Source organism: Lepidochelys olivacea (assembly GCF_965140295.1).
Source record: "Lepidochelys olivacea isolate rLepOli2 genome assembly, chromosome: 1".
Classification (NCBI taxonomy): domain Eukaryota; kingdom Metazoa; phylum Chordata; order Testudines; family Cheloniidae; genus Lepidochelys; species Lepidochelys olivacea.
The window spans coordinates 346,989,536-347,010,403 of record NC_140411.1 but is presented as its reverse complement, the minus strand read 5'-3'; the positions used below and the strand labels follow the sequence as shown (position 1 = coordinate 347,010,403).

General features: G+C 43.8%; 1 protein-coding gene across 1 annotated transcript in view; it reads right to left on the bottom strand.

Annotated features, from left to right (window-relative positions):
* The window catches only part of EXOC4 (exocyst complex component 4), a 607,587-nt gene that overhangs the window by 567,692 nt on the left and 19,027 nt on the right, over positions 1 to 20,868 (bottom strand). Inside the window, exons 2-3 of the mRNA XM_084643015.1 lie at positions 17,579 to 17,768; positions 6,822 to 7,016 (exon numbers count right to left, since the gene is read on the bottom strand). Coding sequence (XP_084499141.1) covers positions 6,822 to 7,016; positions 17,579 to 17,768 — 385 coding nt within the window. The remainder of the gene's footprint in view (positions 1 to 6,821; positions 7,017 to 17,578; positions 17,769 to 20,868) is intronic.

Below are 20,868 nucleotides of genomic sequence, written 5' to 3'. Positions count from 1 at the left end.
CACTCTGCTGCAGACTCTCTTTGTGACCTGGAGCAAGTCACTTAGCCTCTCTCTGTCTCATCTGAAAAGCAGAGATAAATAGTTTTCCCCACTTTCCCTAAGGGGCTATAAAGATCAATTAATTTATGATCGTGAGGCATTGAGACACAAGTGATAGAAGCCATACAAGGAGATAGAATAATAAAACAAACTCCCAGAGAGCACGCTGGTGTGGTTTACAGTATTCACAGTAAAGCAAGATGTGAAAAGAAATCCATCCTTGCTATTAACCTAATTACGTAACATTAATGTGCTTTGTTAAACAGCTGGTACATTCCACCATAGCAGTAGCTGTGCTCTAGTGCTGGGGGGAGTGTGTGTGTGTGTAAGTTCATCACGTGTTTTGGGATCCCTGTGGATTAAATGAGTTGCCTCAATATAAAAGTTACCTATATATATATTTAACACAAAAAAATCTGTTAAAAGGATAGTTAGGCTGCCAAGTCAGGCACTAAGAACTTACAAAATGCCAGACTCAAGGTTGCTCGTGCATCCTTAATTTGGTCCCCTTGTGGCTTTAACATTGATACAGTGTTTAGTGACATGAACACATACTGTTTCTTCTTCCTTAGCATGTAATTTCTTAGGTTTAAAAAAAACTGAAAAAACAAATTCCATCATGTGGCATCACACTGACATCCACATCAGCAGGGCTGGAACCTTTAGAGCCACCGCACAGACCTCGGCCACTTGCGCTAACAGAATAACTGATAGCAATAGTAGGCTGTTATCCTCTATATGGACCAGCATTAGAAGAGGATGAGCTGCACACTTTGCCACTCTGTTTCACAGATATTTGCTGGCAGCAGAGGAATGGTCAATTCAGGAATCTTGGGCTCTCTTCCAAGCTCTAAAGGGGAATGTGCTCTATTAGTCAGACACTTCTGCACCTGCTTCCCCCAAACAAACATAAGAATGGCCATACTGGGTCAAATTAATGGTCCATGTAGCCTAGTATCTATCCTGTTTTCTGAAAGTGGTCAATGCCACGTGCTTCAGAGGGAATGAACAGAACAGGGCAACTGCTGAGTAATCCAGCCCCTGTCGTCCAGTCCTATCTTCTGGCAGTCAGAGGTTTAGGGACACCCAGAGCATGGGGTTGCATCCCTGAGAATCTTGGCTAGTAGCCATTGATGGACCTGTCCTCAATGAACTTTTCTCAATCTTTTTTGAACCTTGTTATAGTTTTGGCCTTCGCAACATCCCCTGGCAATGAGTTCCATAGGCTGACTTGAGTTTTACTCTTGATTTGCCATAATCTATCCTCCTATTTTCCTCAGTAGGATTTGAATTGCAATTTGTAAGCAAAGCCTTTTTGCCTCTCACTGCCTCTTTTACTGTGTTGTTCTCTCCAGACTGTTCCTGTCCCAGTCCTAAAAAAAGAAAAGGAGTACTTGTGGCACCTTAGAGACTAACCAATTTATTAGAGCATAAGCTTTCGTGAGCTACAGCTCACTTCATCAGAAGCTGTAGCTCACGAAAGCTTATGCTCTAATAAATTGGTTAGTCTCTAAGGTGCCACAAGTCCTCCTTTTCTTTTTGTGAATACAGACTAACACGGCTGTTACTCTGAAACCTGTCCCAGTCCTGTCTCTCTCACGTTCACACCCCGTCACCCTCGCTCCTTGTTGCGGTCACCTTGTCAGCTAGTATCACAGCCTTTCCCTCCAGGCTCACTGTTCAAGTCCCAGTGCCTTTCTACTCCTCCTAATACCTGGCTCGTCCCAGTGTTTTCTCCCACCCTCCTGGGTATCAGTCTACAATATACTATGTGACACACTGCCCTCTACTGGAGGTAGTATCAGACCACCTCAAGTGCATACTATGTCAATCCTAGTGGACATAAGCCCAATTACTATCCAAGAGTAAATGGTGCTGCTAGTAATGGTTATTTATACTTAATATATGTATCCTTTCTCCAATTATACAGCTATTAATTCCTACAAATGTGCACAAAAACAGGAGACCAAAATAATTAAGGCCCTCAAATGGCACTTCAGTGGGAGCTGTGAACGTTCAGCACTTTAAAAAAAAAAAACAAAAAACAAACAAACAAACTTATTCAAATCTTCACACTCAGAAGGAGGTTTCAAACAAGTTATTTTACTTGTGGAATATGTGACTAGCAATTAGTACAGAGCCCCCAAATCTCCTCTCTGGCTCAGCTTGCAGTACTTAACTGCAATTCTACAATGAATTTTTGGGGGATGCTATATCATAGAAGTTGCATAAGTGATGTTCAAAGCTCATCTGTGCAATTTTAGACCGATGTAAACAGTTGGATAAAAAAATCCACTTTTAAAAAAAAAATCTAACTTCATATAAACATGAGCTTGCTCATACTATTGGGAAAAAGCTGCCATTTTTATATTAATAATTCTTCCCAGATTTAATCAGTCGTTGTACATTAGAACCAGCAGCTGGAGAGTTCTGAGTGATAATGAAACCTGTAACAAGCCATCTTCAGCCATCTTTTCCAAACAATAAGGGAATTAAAATTTCAATTTAAATGCAGGGTTTGAAATACGCTTCAGTGGCAAAATTACTTCAATTAATGTGAGTGGAATACAAAGAACAGACTGAAGAAATATGATGCAGCAACCAGAAATTATGCCATTAATGTGCTTGCATCAACCCAACACAAAGGCTGCAAAGGTCTAATTTAGACTGTACATATCACAAAGCTACAGGCAACAATATTAATCAGCTCTCCAATTTCAATGCAAGGGATACAAGCGCCTTGTCAGATCACTTTAGGCTTTTTATAAACCAACAGCAGCCGTTTACCTTGAGGAGGGAAACAAAAGGACAAGCACATCTATAAACATTCTGCTTTCCTGACAGTTTAATAATTATTTTATACACTATTCAGATCATATAATGAGAGAAAGGTATTATCCTGCAGCCAGCACATGATTATAACATCACATTGACAAACAGGAAGAATTAAAAGAAGATAGCAAAAGCCAATGAGCCCTCACCAATTTTTGTCTATTAAAACAGTCAGGATGCAGATAAGTTATTGTGTTTACATGCTATCGCTGCACTTGTATTGAAATGGGAATTGAAAGTACTGATGGAGGGATTAATACATGAATACCGTTTTAATTGCAGCTTTCCCTGCGTTGCTTGGTTTAAAAGCTAAATGGTAACCCCTTGCAGCAATGCACCTTGATGAGTCACAACCGATAACCCTGCGGAAGAACCAGCATGGTACTGTCGAGCAGCCTGAGCACAAAGAGCAGGCACCAACACTCACTTCCCTTACGACCTTGTGCAAGTCTCAGCTATGCGTACCTTTGTTTTCTCATCTCTGAAACCAACTGAGGAGTCAAAGGATTACTCAATATTTGCAAAGCACTTTGCAGATGAACATTTTTCTTTCATTTCCTAGAGCAATAAAATTAGAACTCAGCACAGGCTGGAAATGGGACTATTCTTCTCTGGAAGAACACCACTATCACAAAGTCAGGGTATGGCCTTCCATGCAACCATTCTTTAAAGACCAACAAACTAGCTCTTTAACAGGTTTAACTAGGTCAAATGTAACAGAAATGGGAAAAACCAACAGGTTAACAGTAATGAATTTAAACTGTCCTAATACTAATCCACAAGATATCAATCATTAACTCTTTCTTCACTGAACATTGCCTGTTTATTCCACTTCTTAACCTGTTTGCTTTTTTTTAAACACAAGAGAATACCTCTCACTCCAGATAACATATTTCCTCCATCAAGGACTTTGACTAAAAATACCTCAAAATCTAAGTAAATCCTAGCCATCCCTGCTCTTCTTGTCATGGCTCTATTAATGCCTTCCAAGAATTAGAACAGGCTTGACTTAATATTTTATATCGTACCAGAAATTTCCATAGTGCTTTACAAAACAGATTCATGACCTGCCCCAAACAACTTACAATAAGGTAGACAAGAGACAGGACAATAGTTCAAATAAGGCAGTGGTTCCCAAACTGGGGTTCGCAGAACGTTGCAGGGAGTTCGCCAGAAAAATTTCACTCCTGGCAGCCAGAGGACCCCGGGCATTGGAGGCAGCAGGTGGGACCCGGTTGCAGGGCAGACAGCCCGAGCCCCAGGGAGATCGGGGCAGGGCAGTTGGGGCTGGCAGCCTGAGCCCTGCCCCCGTCAGTGAGGGAGCCGGCAGCCCAAGCCCCAGGGAGAGCAGGGATGGGCGGTTGGGGCTGGCAGCCCGAGTCCTGGCGGTCAGCGGGGCCTGCAGCCCAAGCTCAGTGGACCGGGGCAGTCAACGGGGTCCAGCAGCAGAAGCCCCACGGAGTGCAGAGAGCAGAGGAAATCTAAACTTAAATCCCTAGAAATATTAATTATTAGGAGGAGGTTCACGAGATTTCACAATTTAGTGAAAGGGGTTCGCGGGCTGTTAAAGTTTGGGAACCACTGAAATAAGGGGAAGAAGGATGAGGAGAACAAGGCTGAAAAAGGGTTCCAGGAAGAAAAGCTTTTTTAAGGAGGGAGGACAGAGAAGACCACTGGCAGACAAGATGTAGAGGGTGGCATGAAAGGAGGCACGAAGGCAAGAAAGGCAAGAGTACGAGTTGAAGAAAAACAGCCAGGAAACGATTGGAAGGAGTGTAATGAGTCAGAAAGGAAGGAAGGGGACAACAAAATGGAGCTGTACACGGAAGCAGGATTATGTATGTCATTAAAGGCCAACATGAGGAGCTTTGAGGCCAAGAGTAACAGGAAGCCTGAAAAGAGATTTTACGAGAAGTGAGAAAGGAAGACAACTTTAGAGAGACGTGTTTTGAGTATAGAGAAGAGGGACCCGAAAAAATGAAATCAAGAGTGAGTTTTGGCAGTGGGGAAAAATGAAGAAAGGACAGGCAATACTGAAGAGGAAGAAGCAACAGGAATTTGAGAAGTGATGGATTACAAGGCGGGAAAGAGAAGAGTCAAAGGTAACACTAAGGTTGTGATCCTGAGAGACAGGAAGGATAAGAGTTGATGAGGGAGGTGAAGGAGATTTCAAGAAACATAATTCTGTGGAGGAATCAAGAAGAACATAAACAGAGAAAAAAGAAAAGGAGGACTTGTGGCACCTTAGAGACTAACCAATTTATTTGAGCAGTTGATAGATTTCCACTCCATACGGCTAAATGCAGTGCCTTGCATAATGACAGGTTTCAGAGTAACATCCGTGTTAGTCTGTATTCGCAAAAAGAAAAGGAGTACTTGTGGCACCTCCTTTTCTTTTTGCGAATACAGACTAACACGGCTGTTGTACTCCTTTTCTTTTTGCGAATACAGACTAACACGGCTGTTACTCTGAAACCTGTCATAAATAGAGAAAACTCCCACTCCGTGCAGAAGGTTACTAATGTCATTGGTAAAGAAAGGGTAGTTTTGGCAGGGGGTGGAATCTAGATTTGGTCATGAAGTCTAGGCACCACGCCTGAAGTTTTTGGAAACAGGAAGGGAGAGAAATAGGACAGAAATTGGAGAAGAGGGTGTAGGTGAGGAGAGGCGTCCTCATGACTGAGGATGAAAGGTGTGCTTGTAAAGCAGATGGAAATGAGCCCAAGGAGAAAGAGCACTTCAATAAGAGGCTTAGAGAAAGAGCAGAGAATGAGAGCAGGTGGAAGGAAATGGGAGCAAGGGCACAGATCAAGGAATTAGAGGGAAACAGTAAAAGAGAGACTTGAGTTGTGAAGCAAGAACCCTCTCCTCCTCCGTGGTGAATGAGAAAGCAGGGGTCTGCCAGTTGGAGAAAGGGAAATGAGAGAGAGAGAGAGAATGGGAGAGGGAGGAGGAAAATTTTTGCTGGTAAGAGTCAATTTTCTTTTTTTCCTAAAAAAAACTGGCGAGTTCTCAGCAGAGAAGGAGGTGGAGGCAGATGACTGGGAAGGTAGTTAGAAGAAGAGGATTAGTCTGGAAAGAAGAATTAGTCTGGAGAAGAGAAGACAGGATAACAGTTTTCAAGTACATAAAAGGTTGTTGCTAGGAGGAGGGAGAAAAATTGTTCTTGTTAACCTCTGAGGATAAAACAAGAAGCAATGGCCTTAAATGGCAGCAAGGGAGGTTTAGGTTGGACATTCGGAAAAACTTCCTAGCTGTCAGGGTGGTTAAGCACTGGAATAAATTGCCTCGGGAGGTTGTAGAATCTCCGTCATTGGAGATTTTTAAGAGCAGGTTAGACAAACACCTGTCAAGGATGGTCTAGATAATACTTAGTCCTGCTAGGAGTGCAGGGGACTGGACTAGATGACCTCTTGAGGTCTCTTCCAGTCCTATGAGTCTATAAGAGTGAAAGGTAGAGGAGAGATGATCAGGGTGATAGCACCAGAGCCAGTCAGAGAGGAGATGGAAGGGAAAGGAAATAGATGGAGCTAAGAGAAGGATCTTACAGTGGAGGAAGTCATCAGTGAGAATAAGAACCAAGGCCATGAATGCAGTAGGAAACCCAGCACGGCAAGAGGCAAGGAGCACAGTGACAGAAGAAAGGAAAGGAGTCAATGAAGTGCAAAGAAGAAGGAGGCTTCAAAAAACCATGGACATGAGACAAGGGGAGGAAGAGCTATTGGAGACCCAGAGTCCACGTCAGAAAAGGCTGAGGGCAGCAAAGAAGTCAAAGAGGTTGGCAAGCTGAAGATCAAGCACAAACTGAGTGACATAACAGGGTAAAAGAGAACAACAGTGCAGGAGAAGAGCAAGCAGTGGACACACAGAGAAAGATCTATTTACCTAGAGAGCTGCATTAGCGGACTCTAATATACAGATGACCATCAATGTTAGGTATCCCATCTTACCAGCATGTCAGTTGCATTGAGGTAGTGCTTGCTGGCCATGCACTGTTCCAGCTTCTGGGGCACTTGCTTGATGTTCTCAATCTCATCTAGCAAATTCAAGACGTGTTTGTGCTCAATTCCTTCTATCCACAACTTGCGCAGCTCATCCCGTTTGCAGTGCAGCAGCATCTTGCATGACAGGAGATTTTCCTTCACCTACAAGGCAACAGGTTGAAGACGAGGTCAGTCTAATGCCCTTTCTCTTGGAGCCTGCCATATGGTCAGCACTTCCCCTAACTCACTCATTTTAACATGAGTTTCAACTTGCAATAATCAAATACACATTTTTTTAAAAACCAGCCTATTATTCCTCTCTAGCACAGACGAATCATATAATCACCCTAAATAATGAGAGCAACCACAGGGGAAATGAAGTGAAGCTAGGTGCTGGGGCTTAATTCAAGCTTTGTGCTATTAGTGCATTATTTACTGGAGTAGCCTTAATGGGATTCCACACATGTTCATCTTAACACCAGGACTAAAGAGTTACTTGCAGCTGTTTCCAACATTTATTCAGCATTTAGGCATGAAACAGGAAGCCAATTGTTTAGTGTAAGTAAATAAATAGCTACTATTTTGTTCCTCTGTAAACATTTTTTGTCTGCCTATTACATTCTTGTGGCATCTCTCCCTCCTCCTCTTTTCTAGTTATTGTTTCTCCATTTTATGAAAGCGGACCATACAGGAGGATCCCTGTTAACCAGTAGCTCAGGTGTGACATTAAACCCAAAAGAGTCAAGCAACTAGCCGGCTAAATGACCCAAATTCAATTTTTAAAGACATATTAGAAAAGTATATAGATGGTAATTAGGACTATTCCTTATAAACAGCTAACATAGCCATAGACTAGAGGTTTGAAATGTGAACCTGTACTGTTAGAGAATTAGAGGTAATACAGATTGTATGTGTTTACTTATATCTTGTTAGATGTTAACCATGTAAACAGATGGTTCCTGTCAGTTACTATATCCTTGATTCAGAGATCAAAGGGGAATATTAACATTTAGATGAGACTAGAGTGTAATAATTTCATTGTCTATATTTCTCTTTGAAGTTTGTAGTAAACTGTCTATGAACTGCTTAACGGATAACTACCTTATGCTGATGAAAGCAACTAGTTACCCGTGTATACATAGGAAATAGGTGTTTCTACTTCAAAGCCACAATGCTGTACCCAAGGAATGCCTGCTGGCAAGAGGCTGCTGGGGATCTATGAAAAGAACTCTTGGGCCCTGACCTGTTATCTCAGATCTGCTTAAGCTTCACCAGGGGAAGTTTGAGTCGCAAGACTAAGTCCCCAGCTCCAGACTGGGTCTCCCTGATATTAGACATTGAACTATGACCGAAGGAACTAATTCTGAAAGAACTTTTTGCAACTCTGAAGCTCACCATCTCTACCATGAACTGACCTAAGAACTTTATTCATATCTGCAGGCATAATGATCTTTCAACCCATACGCACGCACTCTTTTCTTTTTTAATAAATTTTAGTTTCATTAATAAGAATTGGCTGTACGTCAATTGGGTAAGATCTGAAGTACTCATTAAGTTGATGGGTAATGTGTCCAACCCTTTGGGATTGGTAGAACTTTTTATATGATGAATAAGATTTTCAGTAATCCTCCAAGTATTTGACTTGGCTGTGTGGGTGGGAGCCCAAGGCTGGGTTGCTTTAAGGGAACTGTATTTCTGGCTTCTGAGTAATCAGTAAGATACTGTAAAAGCTGTTTTGTTGCTGGATTGGTAAACCTAAATATTAGAAATAACCTCCAGTTTTGGGGATTGTCTGCCCCATTCTTTGCAGTTTGCCCTGATCGTGCAATCTCAGCGTGGCCCCCCTGGGACCCTGGTCACATCAGGTGACACCAAATTTGTTAGCAAGAGATGGAGTTTATCTAACAAAATGTCTGAAAGAATGTCAAAATGGATTGTAAGTAGGATAAACTTCAGCTCAGCATCTACATTACACATCATGACACTATAACACTAAGAAAAAACAGTGCACTGCCTGCCATTCACTTTGTTTTAAAATCTCAAGCCATCTCTTGCAGACTGTCAAAGAACTTCTTGCTTTTCTATCACATTCCTAAATTCCTGGGATAAGGTCAGTACAACCCAATTTTTCTTGTATGCCATAAATGGATGATCATTTAAGTGCCTTAAAATCAGTAAGCAATTAACACCACTTCTCACACAGCATTTACACCAGTTATCTGGTTTCAGTGATAAACCATGAATATTTAGGGCCTAACCCCTTTTTAGCCAGAACTCTCACTAACATCACTGAATTAAAAATGCAGAGAGGCCCTTGGATTTATTTTCAAGTTATAGAGTCTTTAAGAACCTACAACAATGCTTCAGCTGCACCTCTTTCCGTTCTATCCTCCTTTGGATGAAGTGAAGAGACCTCCTGAAACATACAGATGGACCAAAAGAAAGACAACTCCTAATAGAGTCAATTAATACACAACAGCACCATGCTCTGAAGTATACACATTAAAGCCCAGCTTCAAAAATAAGGTTCTAGATGGCTCAGGACCCAACAGACTCTCCTTGAAATATCTTCGAACACTGGGAAAACCTCAACAATTGCGTGCTCCATAACTTGTCACAACAGCAGAGAAAAACTGAATGCCATACACAGCAATTGTTGGGCACAGGTCCTGTTGCATATCTTAGATCTTGTCTACACTACCATGTGGGGTCGATCTAAGATACACAACTTCAGCTACGTGAATAGCATAGCTGAAGTCAACGTACTTGGATCTACTTACTGCGGTGTCTTCACTGTGGTAAGTAGACAGCTGACGCTCTCCCGTCGACTCTGTTTGCGCTCCTCGTTCTGGTGGAGTACCGAAGTCGACAGGAGAGCACTCAGCAGTCTATTTATCGCATCTACATGAGACGCGATAAATCAACCGCCCGCTGTATCGATCGCTGCCTGCCAATCCAGCGGATAGTGGAGACAAGCCCTTAAACTAGACAGTATCATCTTAGCCTTAGTGGCCTTGTCGGTGCCTTATACAAAATGGTGGTCACTTTAAGAAAGACCAAAAGGTCCATGGAAATGAATGAAACGTTTGAAACTTGATGTCCTTGTCAGAGTACAAAATAGACTAGTGATCCAAAAAGCGGCTCTGCCTTGACAAGTTGTTCATTTTTCCCTGTTAAACTAAGAGGCAGATACCAATGCTAATCTCAAAAATGCTGCTAGGCAGGAGGAGAGATATGAAAGAAGATAGAGTGAACACCTGAAGATGTATTTTCCTCTGTCATGACCCCGTAATGCCTTTTAAGTCAATGGCGTTATATGGGCATAAAATGAGATCAGAATCAGGCCCTGACACATTCCCATAAGATTCGGTTCCTGGACAAATATGAGCTGAGGAAAATAGCTGTTTCACAAACAGATATCCAGACTACTAAACACAGACAAAGCATTTTGCTTTTGCACAAATGTTTCTGTCCAAGTTTGTTGCAATATGAACATCCACCTATAACAAAGGAGAGGAATATCAAAATGGAAAGCTTGACAGCATAATTTAGACTGATGGCACAGAGTCTAGCATCATATATGGTGCCTCGCATGAGATTAGGGCAAAGTTATTTTAATACATGTTGACTAAAGCTAATCAGAAAACAAATATCCAAAGGTCCTTCACCCCCCTCTCCCCATAGTGATTAGTTTAGATGGGAATGTCATTGTCCCTATAGGATTGTTTTTGACCTCTGCAAAGCTTAGCATATTGGGTGAAAACAGGCTATAGTTTACTTCAAGTTTACGATTATTGATCTGGGCCTTCACAGAGTCAGGCTTTGTACATAAATCCTTCGAATGAACTCTTATCCCTGGAAGGGATCAGAGAGGTCTCATTTGCTTTGAAAATGCTAAATGAATTTGAAAAACCAGAAGGGTCAGTGTGCTGCCTCAGAAGGGTCACAGCTTACTGCTTCTGGAGCATTGCTCTGAAAGGTTTCCAGTCATGATCTCCACAGCGCTAGTCAGACAATGGAACAATTTATGTACCTGGTTTTCAAGGCTTAAGTACAGCAATCCATAGAGAAAGTAAAACAAGGCCTGGGAGAGTGGCGAATTCACCAACTGAGATAATAATCAGAACTGGAGGTAGAGAACAGCAAAGAGTAAGCCCACACCAGTGCTAGGAGTGCCACTGTTATTTACAAGAGCAGTAATAAATGTTAGGAAACATATGGTTAATAAATGTTAGGAAACTATATCAAAATATAGGACCACCAGGAGGCACAGCTCAAGAGCTGATTATGCAAATAACCTTAAAATTCATATTTAATGGGTCAGTGAACATCTGATGAGTCACTGAGATGACCTAGGTGGCAGGTGATCAGAGACCATCCTGATGGGCACAACATAAGAATCTGAATAGACTAGATGGAGAGGTTTTAGCTGTGTAGATTTGGGTGATCTACTGCTGGTCAAGTAACAAATCAGACCAGGTCCTCACTGGCTTACACTAGCTGAGAATCTGACCTATTTAAATAACTCTGATGGTGGTTTCAAAGCTGGCAGGTAATGGCATCTTCTCCATTCAATATTTGGTTCAGCACAAGGTATCATCAAGTAGAAGGGAGACAGAACAAGAGAAGAGGAGGTTACTCACCCTGTGCAGTAACTGACGTTCTTCGAGATGAGTGTCCCTGTGGGTGCTCCACTCTAGGTGTTGGTGTGTCCCTGCGCCTTCGCTCGGAGATTTTTACAGAAGTATTCGTACCGGTCATGCACGCACAGCGCTTGCCCCCCCAGCTCTGAGTGTACCTTAATAGTACGCGTGCGCAACCGGTCCCCTCAGTTCCTTCTCTACAACGGAGGCCACCCCAACTACAAAGTAGAGGGGAGGACGGTGAGTAGTGGAACACCCACAGGGACACTCATCTCGAAGAACGTCCGTTACTGCACAGGGTGAGTATCCTCCTCTTCTTCTTCGAGAGCTGTCCCTGTGGGTGCTCCACTCCAGGTGACTTAAAAGCAGTGTATCTCAAGGAGGTAGGGACTTCAGATTGGGTAGAAATGCAGTAGCTAAAACAGCTCTGCCTAATCGTGTATCCGAGAAGGGGCCCTGAGTAAGGGCATAGTGCTTAACAAAAGTGTGTTCAGAAGACCAAGTGGCTGCTTTACAGATGTCAGTCAGGGGAACTTTGCGTAGAAAAGCCACGGAGGTAGCCATCGATCTAGTGGAGTGGGTTCTGATGTCTGCTGGAGGCATAACTTTCCATATCTGATAACGGAATCGGATACAGTCAGAAATCCATTTTGAAAGTCTCTGAGTGGAAACAGGTGTCCCTCTGGATGGCTCCGTGAAGACAACAAAGAGTCTAGAAGAATTTCTAAAGGGCTTGGTTCTATCCAAATAGAAGGACAAAGCCCTGCATACATCTAGAGTATGCATTGTGGATTCAAACGAGTTCGCATGTGGTTTAGGAAAGAAGGTCGGCAGGTGTATCAGTTCATTGATATGGAATGACGAATGGACCTTTGGAATAAATTTGGGGTGTAATCGAAGGGTAACTGTCTTTAAAAAATAGGGTATACGGTGGGTCTGCCATGAGAGCTGCTATTTCTCCTGCCTATCTGGCAGAAGTGATTGCCACTAGGAATGCTGTTTTCATAAAAAGGCGCAAGAGAGAGCAAGCGGCTAGAGGTTCAAATGGTTGTTGAGTTAAGCAAGATAACACTAAGTGAAGGTCCCACGGAGGAATAGGGGGTCTTACGTCTGGGTATAGGGATTGAAGTCCTTTGAGAAAACATTTAGTGATCAGATGAGCAAACACACAGGTACTGTCAATTTTATCATGGAAGGTTCTAATAGCAGCTAGGTGGACTTTGATGGAGCTAAAAGAAAGGCCAGATTGTTTGAGGTCCAACAGGTAGTCGAGTATAAGAGTATATTGTTGCAGACATAGGAGGCAGTTGTTTAGTTGAGCACCACTGTGTAAATCACTTCCACTTCTGGAGACAGGTGGTGCGAGTAGATTGTGTTCTGCTATGTAGGAGCACTCTTTGGACTTCGTCAGAGCATGCTAGTTCATTTTGGGAGAACCATGTAGGAACCAAGCTTTGAGGTGAAGCATGGACAGGTGGGAGTGGAGAAATCGGCCGTGTTGCTGCGAGAGGAAGTTCGGAATGAGAGGCAACAAGATTGGTGATTGAGTTGACATCCTGGTGAGGAATGGGAACCACAGTTGTCTGGGCCATGCTGGGGCAATCAGGATCACTTTGGCATGATCTGTTTGTATTTTTATCAGAACTCTGTGGAGAATCGGGATTGGGGGAAAAGCACAGAGTAAGTTCCGGTGCCACGGAATCATAAATGCATCTCCCAGGGAGTGCTTCCCCAGTCCTGCTCTGGAGCAAAATTTGGGACATTTTGTGTTTTTCGCAGTTGCAAAGCGGTCTATGGCTGGGTAGCCCCAAATGCGGAATATGTTGGTGATGATCATTTCGTTTATCTCCCATTCATGGTCCAAGGAAAGTATCTGCTTAATTCGTCCGCCGTGGTATACATAGCCCCGGGAAGGTAGGCGGCTGATATCCGGATATTGTTCACAAGGCACGAGTTCCAGAGTTTCATAGCTTCTGTGCAAAGCGAATGAAAGCAAGCTCCTCCCTGCCTGTTTACATAGAACATGCAGGCGATGTGGTCTGTCATTATCCGTACATGTTGGTTACGGATTATCGGGAGGAAGTGACGGCAGGCATTGCTTATCACTCAAAGTTCCAGGATGTTTATGTGCAGGGAGGTTTCCGATGGAGACCACAGCCCCTGAGTTGTGTGATGTAAAACTTGAGCACCCTACCCTGTGAGGGATGCATCGGTAGTCATTAAGATGGATGGAGCTTCCTGGAGAAAGGGGACTCCAGAGCAGAGGTTGGAGGGAACTGTCCACCACAGGAGACTGTCTTTGACTCGGAAAGGTATGGATAGGGGTTTGTTTAGGGCATGCACATTGGGTCTGTACACCGTGGCCAACCAAGCTTGGAAGCACCTCATGTAGAGTCGTGCATTTTGGACCACGAAAGTGAAAGAGGCCACATGACCTAGCAGTTGTAAACATCTCGAGCGGTAACTTGAGGACTGTTGCGAAGTTTTGTTGCCAACTGCTTTATGGTGTTGAAGCGATCGGATGGGAGAGATGCTATTCCCATCTGGGAATCGAGTTGTGCTCCGATGAACTCCAGGTGCTGGGTAGGAATTAATGTGGATTTGTCATTGTCTATTGGTAGGCCAAGGGATAGGAAACAATCGACGGTGAGTTGCGTGAATCAAAGTGTTAAGGCTTTGAGGAGGCAGTCATCTAGGGTAAGGAAATATTATGACTCCTTGCTTCCTGAGGTGAGCAGTAACTATGGCCAGGAGCTTGGAAAAAACACAGGGGGCAGTGGATAGGCGAAAGGGTAGTACCCTGTATTGAAAATGTGTCGAGCCGAGGGTGAAATGAAGTAAGCGTCTGTGGGCTGGATGTATTGTCACATGAAAATAGGTGTCCTGTAGGTCGAGGACTGAAAAGCAATTGCCCTGCTCCAGCGCTGGGATTATGGTGGCAAGGGTTACCACTTTGAACTCTTGCTTCTTGATAAAATTGTTGAGCCGCCTGAGGTCAGGGATCAGTCACCATCCCTGGTTTTCTTTTCTGTTAAGAAATAATGGGAGTAAAACTCCTTCCCTCTGTGTCTTTTGAGCACAAGCTCCACTGCTCCCAACAGAAGGAGATGTTGTACTTCTTGTAAGAGTGGTTGCTCGTGAGAGGGGTCCCTGAAGAGGGTCGGGGAGGGTGGGTGGGTAGGAGGCACAGATAGGAAGGGGATGGAATAGCCAAGTGTGATAACCTCTAAAACCCACTTGTCAGTGGTAATGTTGTGCCATTGATGGAAGAATGGTCATAGGGGGTGTCCAGAAGTAGGAACGAGGGTGTAAAGCGCTGAAGTGGGAACATTGTTTTCTAAACCCTCGACCAAGGCTTCAAATCTGCTTGTTAGTTGGAGGGGGTTGAGACACTGATGTGGAATAGGGGCGGCAACGCTGGTATCTGGGTCTCTGGCGTTGTTGCTGTTGTTGGTCGTGTGATCTCTGGAAGTGCTGAGTACATGTGGGGTAGCGTGGACGTTGGTAGGGTTGGTATCTATATTGTCGCCTTCTGATCATAGGGGTTTGTATTCCTAAGGACTGGAGAGTTGCCCTTGAATCCTTCATAGGGCGAAGGACGTCGTTCGTTGTAGAGGCAAAGAGTTTGTCACCATCGAATGGAAGGTCTTCAATAGTAGTCTGGACCTCTCGAGGAAAAGAAGAAGAGAGCCATGACCCTCAGCACATGACTACTGCTGTAGTGGTGGATCTTGCTGCAGTATTGGCCGCGTCGAGGGCCGCTTGAAGAGTGGTACGTGATACGATTTGTCCCTCAGAGCTAAAGCAGTGAATTGTTGTTTCTTTGCTTCTGGAATGTCCTCAATAAAGTCCATGAATTTGTTGTAATTTTTGTGATCATATTTTGCCAGAACGGCCGTATAATTAGCAATTCAAAATTGTAGGGTGGAAGATGCATATACTTTACATCCAAGCAGATCTAAACACTTTACTGTCTATCAGCTGGGGTGGAGCGGGGATACTGGTGCTTGTTCTTTTGGTTGACTGCATCAACTACCAGCGAATTAGGTGTTGGATGGGTGAAAAGAAATTCAGAGCCCTTGGAAGGGATGAAGTACTTGCAGACCGCTCATTTGCAGGTAGGTAAGCTTCCAGCAGGAGTCTGCCAGATGGCTTTGGCAGGTTCCAGAAGGACTGGATTGATTGGCAATGCAATCCTGGAAGAAGAAGAAGAAGGTTGCAGGATGTCCATTAACTCATGCTGCTGTTCAGGAACCTCCTCCAGATTAATTCTTAATTCACTGGCCATTCTTTTCAAAAGGTCTTGAAATTTTGAAAAGTCATCTTAAGACGACAGGGGAAATAGGAAGCACGGCTTCGTCAGGCGTAACAACTGGGTCTACTGGGATAGAGACAGGTCGTGCCTGATTCTGCACTTGTGATGATGCCGTCTGGTGACTGGCATCAGTGGCAGGTTCGTAAGCTTGTGGAGCTGGGCCGGTGTTGGGCCTGGTTGAGGTGGCATAGCGAGTGTGGTCTCGAGGATAGGATGCCCACGGGGCCCAATATTGCCATTGTGGTGGGAAAGGCATAGGTGGTGCCATCCACGGGTTTACACACCACGGGACAGGATCCTGAGAGTAGGACAAGGTGATGTTTCTATGACTTCTATTAATTGGGGTCTGAGGATGAGAGATTTCATATGGTGAAAAATCCTCCTGGAGACCAGCTTCCTCCTCACTGGAGGAAGGTTGTTCGGACCCTGGCTGAGCATTTGGTGAAAAGTAGGCATTCAGTAAGGGTGACTGCAGAATGGGTGACACAAGCAGGTCACTTGACTGCGTAAATTGGAGTGCTGAAGCTCCTCTGTGCGGTGAGGGCGGTGCGAGAGGAATCTGCTGCGACAAAAAGTTACTCTGCACCGGTGTCTTTAAAGTCATTTAGCTGCTGGCCAGCTCAGCGGGTGCCGGTGCCAGGAGAGTGGTGATAGCCTGCGAGGGGTCAGGCATGTCCGCATGTGTCGGCACCGCTTCCACCGTGGTGCCAAAAGGTGCCATCTGAGAGGCAGGCAATTGGAAGCCTAAGCCTCGGCACTGGAGCTTTGTGCTACTGCCGCAGCTGGGTTTTGCGCGGCGCCGGAGGAGCCCGGCGCGTCAAAACTGCTCATCCGAGGGAGCACTGGGAGGGAGGCGGAAGACCTGCTGGGAGAAGCCTTCTCCCGCGAAGTTCAATTTGCGGGTGACAGAAAGTGATGTTTTTTTTAAAGTTTTCTTCATTTTGTTAGAGGTGGGGGGGCTGTGATGTGGAGCAGAGCCGGATCCAGAGCCTGGGTCTGAAGCTGACCCTAAGGTTTTTTGCAGCAGGAGCAGCTTTAGCCTCAACTCCCTGTCCTTTCATGCCCTAGACTTAAGTTGGCTGCAGTGGGCACATTTTGGGGGGATGTAGGACTCCCCCAAACATTTTATGCATTTTGAATGGCCATCAGACAGAGGGATGACATCCTTACAGTTAGAGCAGCGCTGGGGAGCCAGGCATGTCGGAAGTGGCTGCGCTCACAGAAACTATGGATTTTTTTTTTTTTTTAAGCAAAACTAACACACTACCGGTAACACTAATAACTAGCACTATTGGTAACAAACTAATATCCAAAAGGGTAAGAGTAACAAGGGAGAAAAAGTTTTCTAACGAGTCTGCTGAGCTCCGCCTCAGCCCGGGGACGGTAGAGAAGGAACTGAGGGGACCGGTCGCGTACGCGTACTATTAAGGTGCACTCAGAGCGGGGGAGGGCAAGCTCTGCACGTGTGTGACCGGTACGAGTACTGCTGTAAAGATCTCCGAGCGAAGGCGCAGGGACGCACCAACACCTAGAGTGGAGCACCCACAGGGACAGCTCTCGAAGAAGTAAGGGTTGAATGAAAACCTTGATACTTCAATTTTATATCATCACAATAGGGACAGAAACCAGGGCAAAGGTAGATATGTAATGCAGAAACAAATTTGAACACGTGCAGCCTTTTATGGTGGGTGCAGGGGGGGGGGAGGAGGGGGAAGAGAGAGAGAGAGAAAGAGAGATGCCAAACATAGTGCTGCCTGCCCTTTCACCTGCTTGATCTTGTTGCGTGAGTTGGTGATTCGCTCCGTGATGCTCTGGTAGGTGCGGATAGCTGTGGTGAGTTCCGTGTAGTGCTGAACAATAAGCTCATCCAAGTCCCGGTCACACTTCTCATAAGCTTCTTCCAGACGGCCCTTCTCAGTCTCTCTGTCCTCGACATCATCACTGGTGGAGAGAGTCCTAACAACAAGGTCAAAACAATGGCAATGTTTAGAAGCGATTTACCAGCACAGGAACTCTTAAATCTAAAGTACACCATTGGCTGGAAAGCAGCCACTATGTTAGTCTTCAAATGCCATTGACTGGAGAGTACCTCTGGTAAACATGTTTGTATAAAGTTCAGTTGAGACCCAGCAATAACAGTTGTTTGCATGAGACACAGATCTTTTAGTTTCCTTTATTATCTTCCTTGCTTCTAAGTGTCTTATTTTTAAGTAGGTTTTTCTCTCTCATCCGCTAGTTATTATAATTTACTGAGCTTTATTAATTTTTTCAGGTAGCTCAGGTAGGTAGTATTGCAATTATTTATTACAAATTGTTATTACTACTGAGCCCAGAAGTGCACCAGGTGCACCACAGAACATGCATAAAAACACACAGTCCTGGCCCGAAAGAACTTACAGATGTCACACAAGTAAGTACGGGTAACAAACTATAGGCAGGAAATGGGATGAGAAAGGACAAATGTATATAGCTGGGCACTCACACAGTTTAGTGATATTCTCATCTGGATAGTTTAATTTTTTTTTTAAAATATAACAATAATTTTGACTCATTGCCACTAATCAATCATTAATCCATTACCTGGTCACCAGTCAGGTTGGTGAAACGGAATAGAACTGGGGTGAGAGAGAAAAGTCTCCCCTCCCCCCAGCCCCCAATTCTTTGTTCTATGTTCTCCCACCCATTTTACATAGAAGTCATAGGGATTTTCTTTTGACAAAAAGAATTGGGGAATTGGTGCACAGATATGACATTACCAAAAAGGCCCAGCAAGATAATCAGGACATGGCTTTGTATAATCACTATCAATAGCCAGATTTTAACAGATCATAACTATAACATTTGTTTGTAAAAATTTTGGCATTTAGGGTAACATTTGTTATACCTGGAGAGGGATGAATATTGAACAGACCCCTGAGGGAGGGCTGTGACCCAGAAAGAGAAGGGTTTGAATTTTCATTTAGATTCCTGTGTCACTTTTTGTTACCCTAGAAGAGCTAGAATTTTTGGTTTCGCTGGAGAGAGTTAAACTACCCTATTAGTGAGATATCAACTGACAGACTGGGTGTATCTTCACAACCAGAAGAAACTGCACGCACACTTCATACAAATTCTATGGGTTTAGTGGAAGTTATCTATAAAGATTCTCATACTGTGGCATGTGAGGACTATAAACACGACTAAGAATTTTGAACGATTTTAATTGCAGAGGATATGACAAGGAAGTAGGCCTGAAATTCTAAACGCACTAGTGAGTTTGAGTGTCCAACTTGAGACTCCTGAAAAAGACTTGACTTTCAGAAAGTGCTGTGTGCCCACCCTCTGAAAATGACTCTCTTTACAAGGTGTCTGAGATTGTGCATACAAAAATTGAGGTATCCAAAATCACTAACTGCTTTTGAAAATTTAAGCCTGAGACTCTACAGAATTGAAAATCTGGAAGTATATTACATAGGGACCTTTGTACACATGTGATGAGAGAGGCTTACACCTTTTAAGACACAGCACACAACTCCAGAACGGCCTTCACTCTCATCTCTAAAAGTAGAATGCAAATAACCAAGTTCTAGGAGTGAAAGTGCTCATCAATTCCTCGCCAGGGCTACTCAGATATTTCAGAGCAGCAGGTCAAGTGGTTTGAAGGGAAAAAATCACTGCTCTCTACTACTGTACAATTTGGCTTTCACTTTGGACTTGTTAAAACAATGAAGTCTAGACAAAAACTAAAACCAGTATTGGATTGTGAAATAGTCTCTTAAGGAAAGTGGTAGAAACCATATCATTTGAGTTATCTAAAACAAACCTGGACAAAGCACTAAAAATATATACAGGCAACGCTCTCCCTACCCCTAAAAGAAAGTTACTGCCAGCAAAGATGGGGCCAAAGCTTCCATCCCCTTACCCCTTCCCTTCAGAGAAAGCAAACAGCAGTTGCGCCCTCACTCCTTTTTAAAAAACACCTCAAGTGATGTAACTGTCCCAAGACTACAGCAAGGGTATCTATAAACCAAGAGATAGTATTCTAGACTACCAAGGACTTGGCAAGAAAAAAAAAAAAGAGGTTGCAATTATACAGCTTTTATCCTGCTGCCTTCCTCTGAGGAGAGCAGCAGAAACAAATCCTACATACATGGTATATTCTAAGAAAACCACATAGCAGAGCACTAAGCTGAAGAACTAACCCCTGCAAAATAGCCACTGCCAGGATATACGCGCTTTCAAAAACTGCTACTCATTCCATACCTCTTTCAATAGTAACAACAAAGGGTCTAACAGAATTATTATACCCCATAAACCCCGTTTATTTTGTAGTGTTCTGACTCCTATCAGCAGAATTTGTTTCAAAATAGTGCCTAGCTGCAGATGGTGAAAGGGACCCTCTCCTTGACTGAAGAATGCAAATGGATCAGCTGAGATCCCATGAATGGAAAGGCTGTAAAAGAGCACCTTCTCCCGCTTCAGAGACAATGGGCCCCCACCTCAGCTAAGCACTATTTGCTTCATTCTGCTTTCTTTTTTAAACAGGATGTTTTGCGGAACTCAGTGGGCAAGGTTTTGTGTAGATATAAATTAATGATTGATTGAGAGTGCCTATAAACCCCACCACCACCACCCTTACATTATTTTACTACTCCCAGAAAGGCTCACTTCTCAAACTGGCCACAGCAAGGTTTTTTTTACAGAATAGGGAAGCCATTGGAAATAAGGTTGTCGTTCACTATGCAGAAGACTATAAAGATTTGGTGAATAACACTGCTAAAAAACAGTACAGCAGTGCTTCCTAGATGCTATATAACACAAAAAGTCAAAGAGAAGTTGAGAGGGATGACGGCCCAGTGGGTAGGGCACCAGCCTAGGACATGGGAGACCTGGGCTGGAGTCTCTGTTTTGCCACAGACATGCTGCGTGGCCTTGGGCAAGTCACTTAGGGTGACCAGACAGCAAATCTGAAAAATGGGGGGGGGGTGTCAGAATTCAACAAGATGCAATTCAAAAAAGAACAAGTGCAAAGTACTTCACTTTGGAAGGAAAAATCAAATGCACAATTACAAAATGG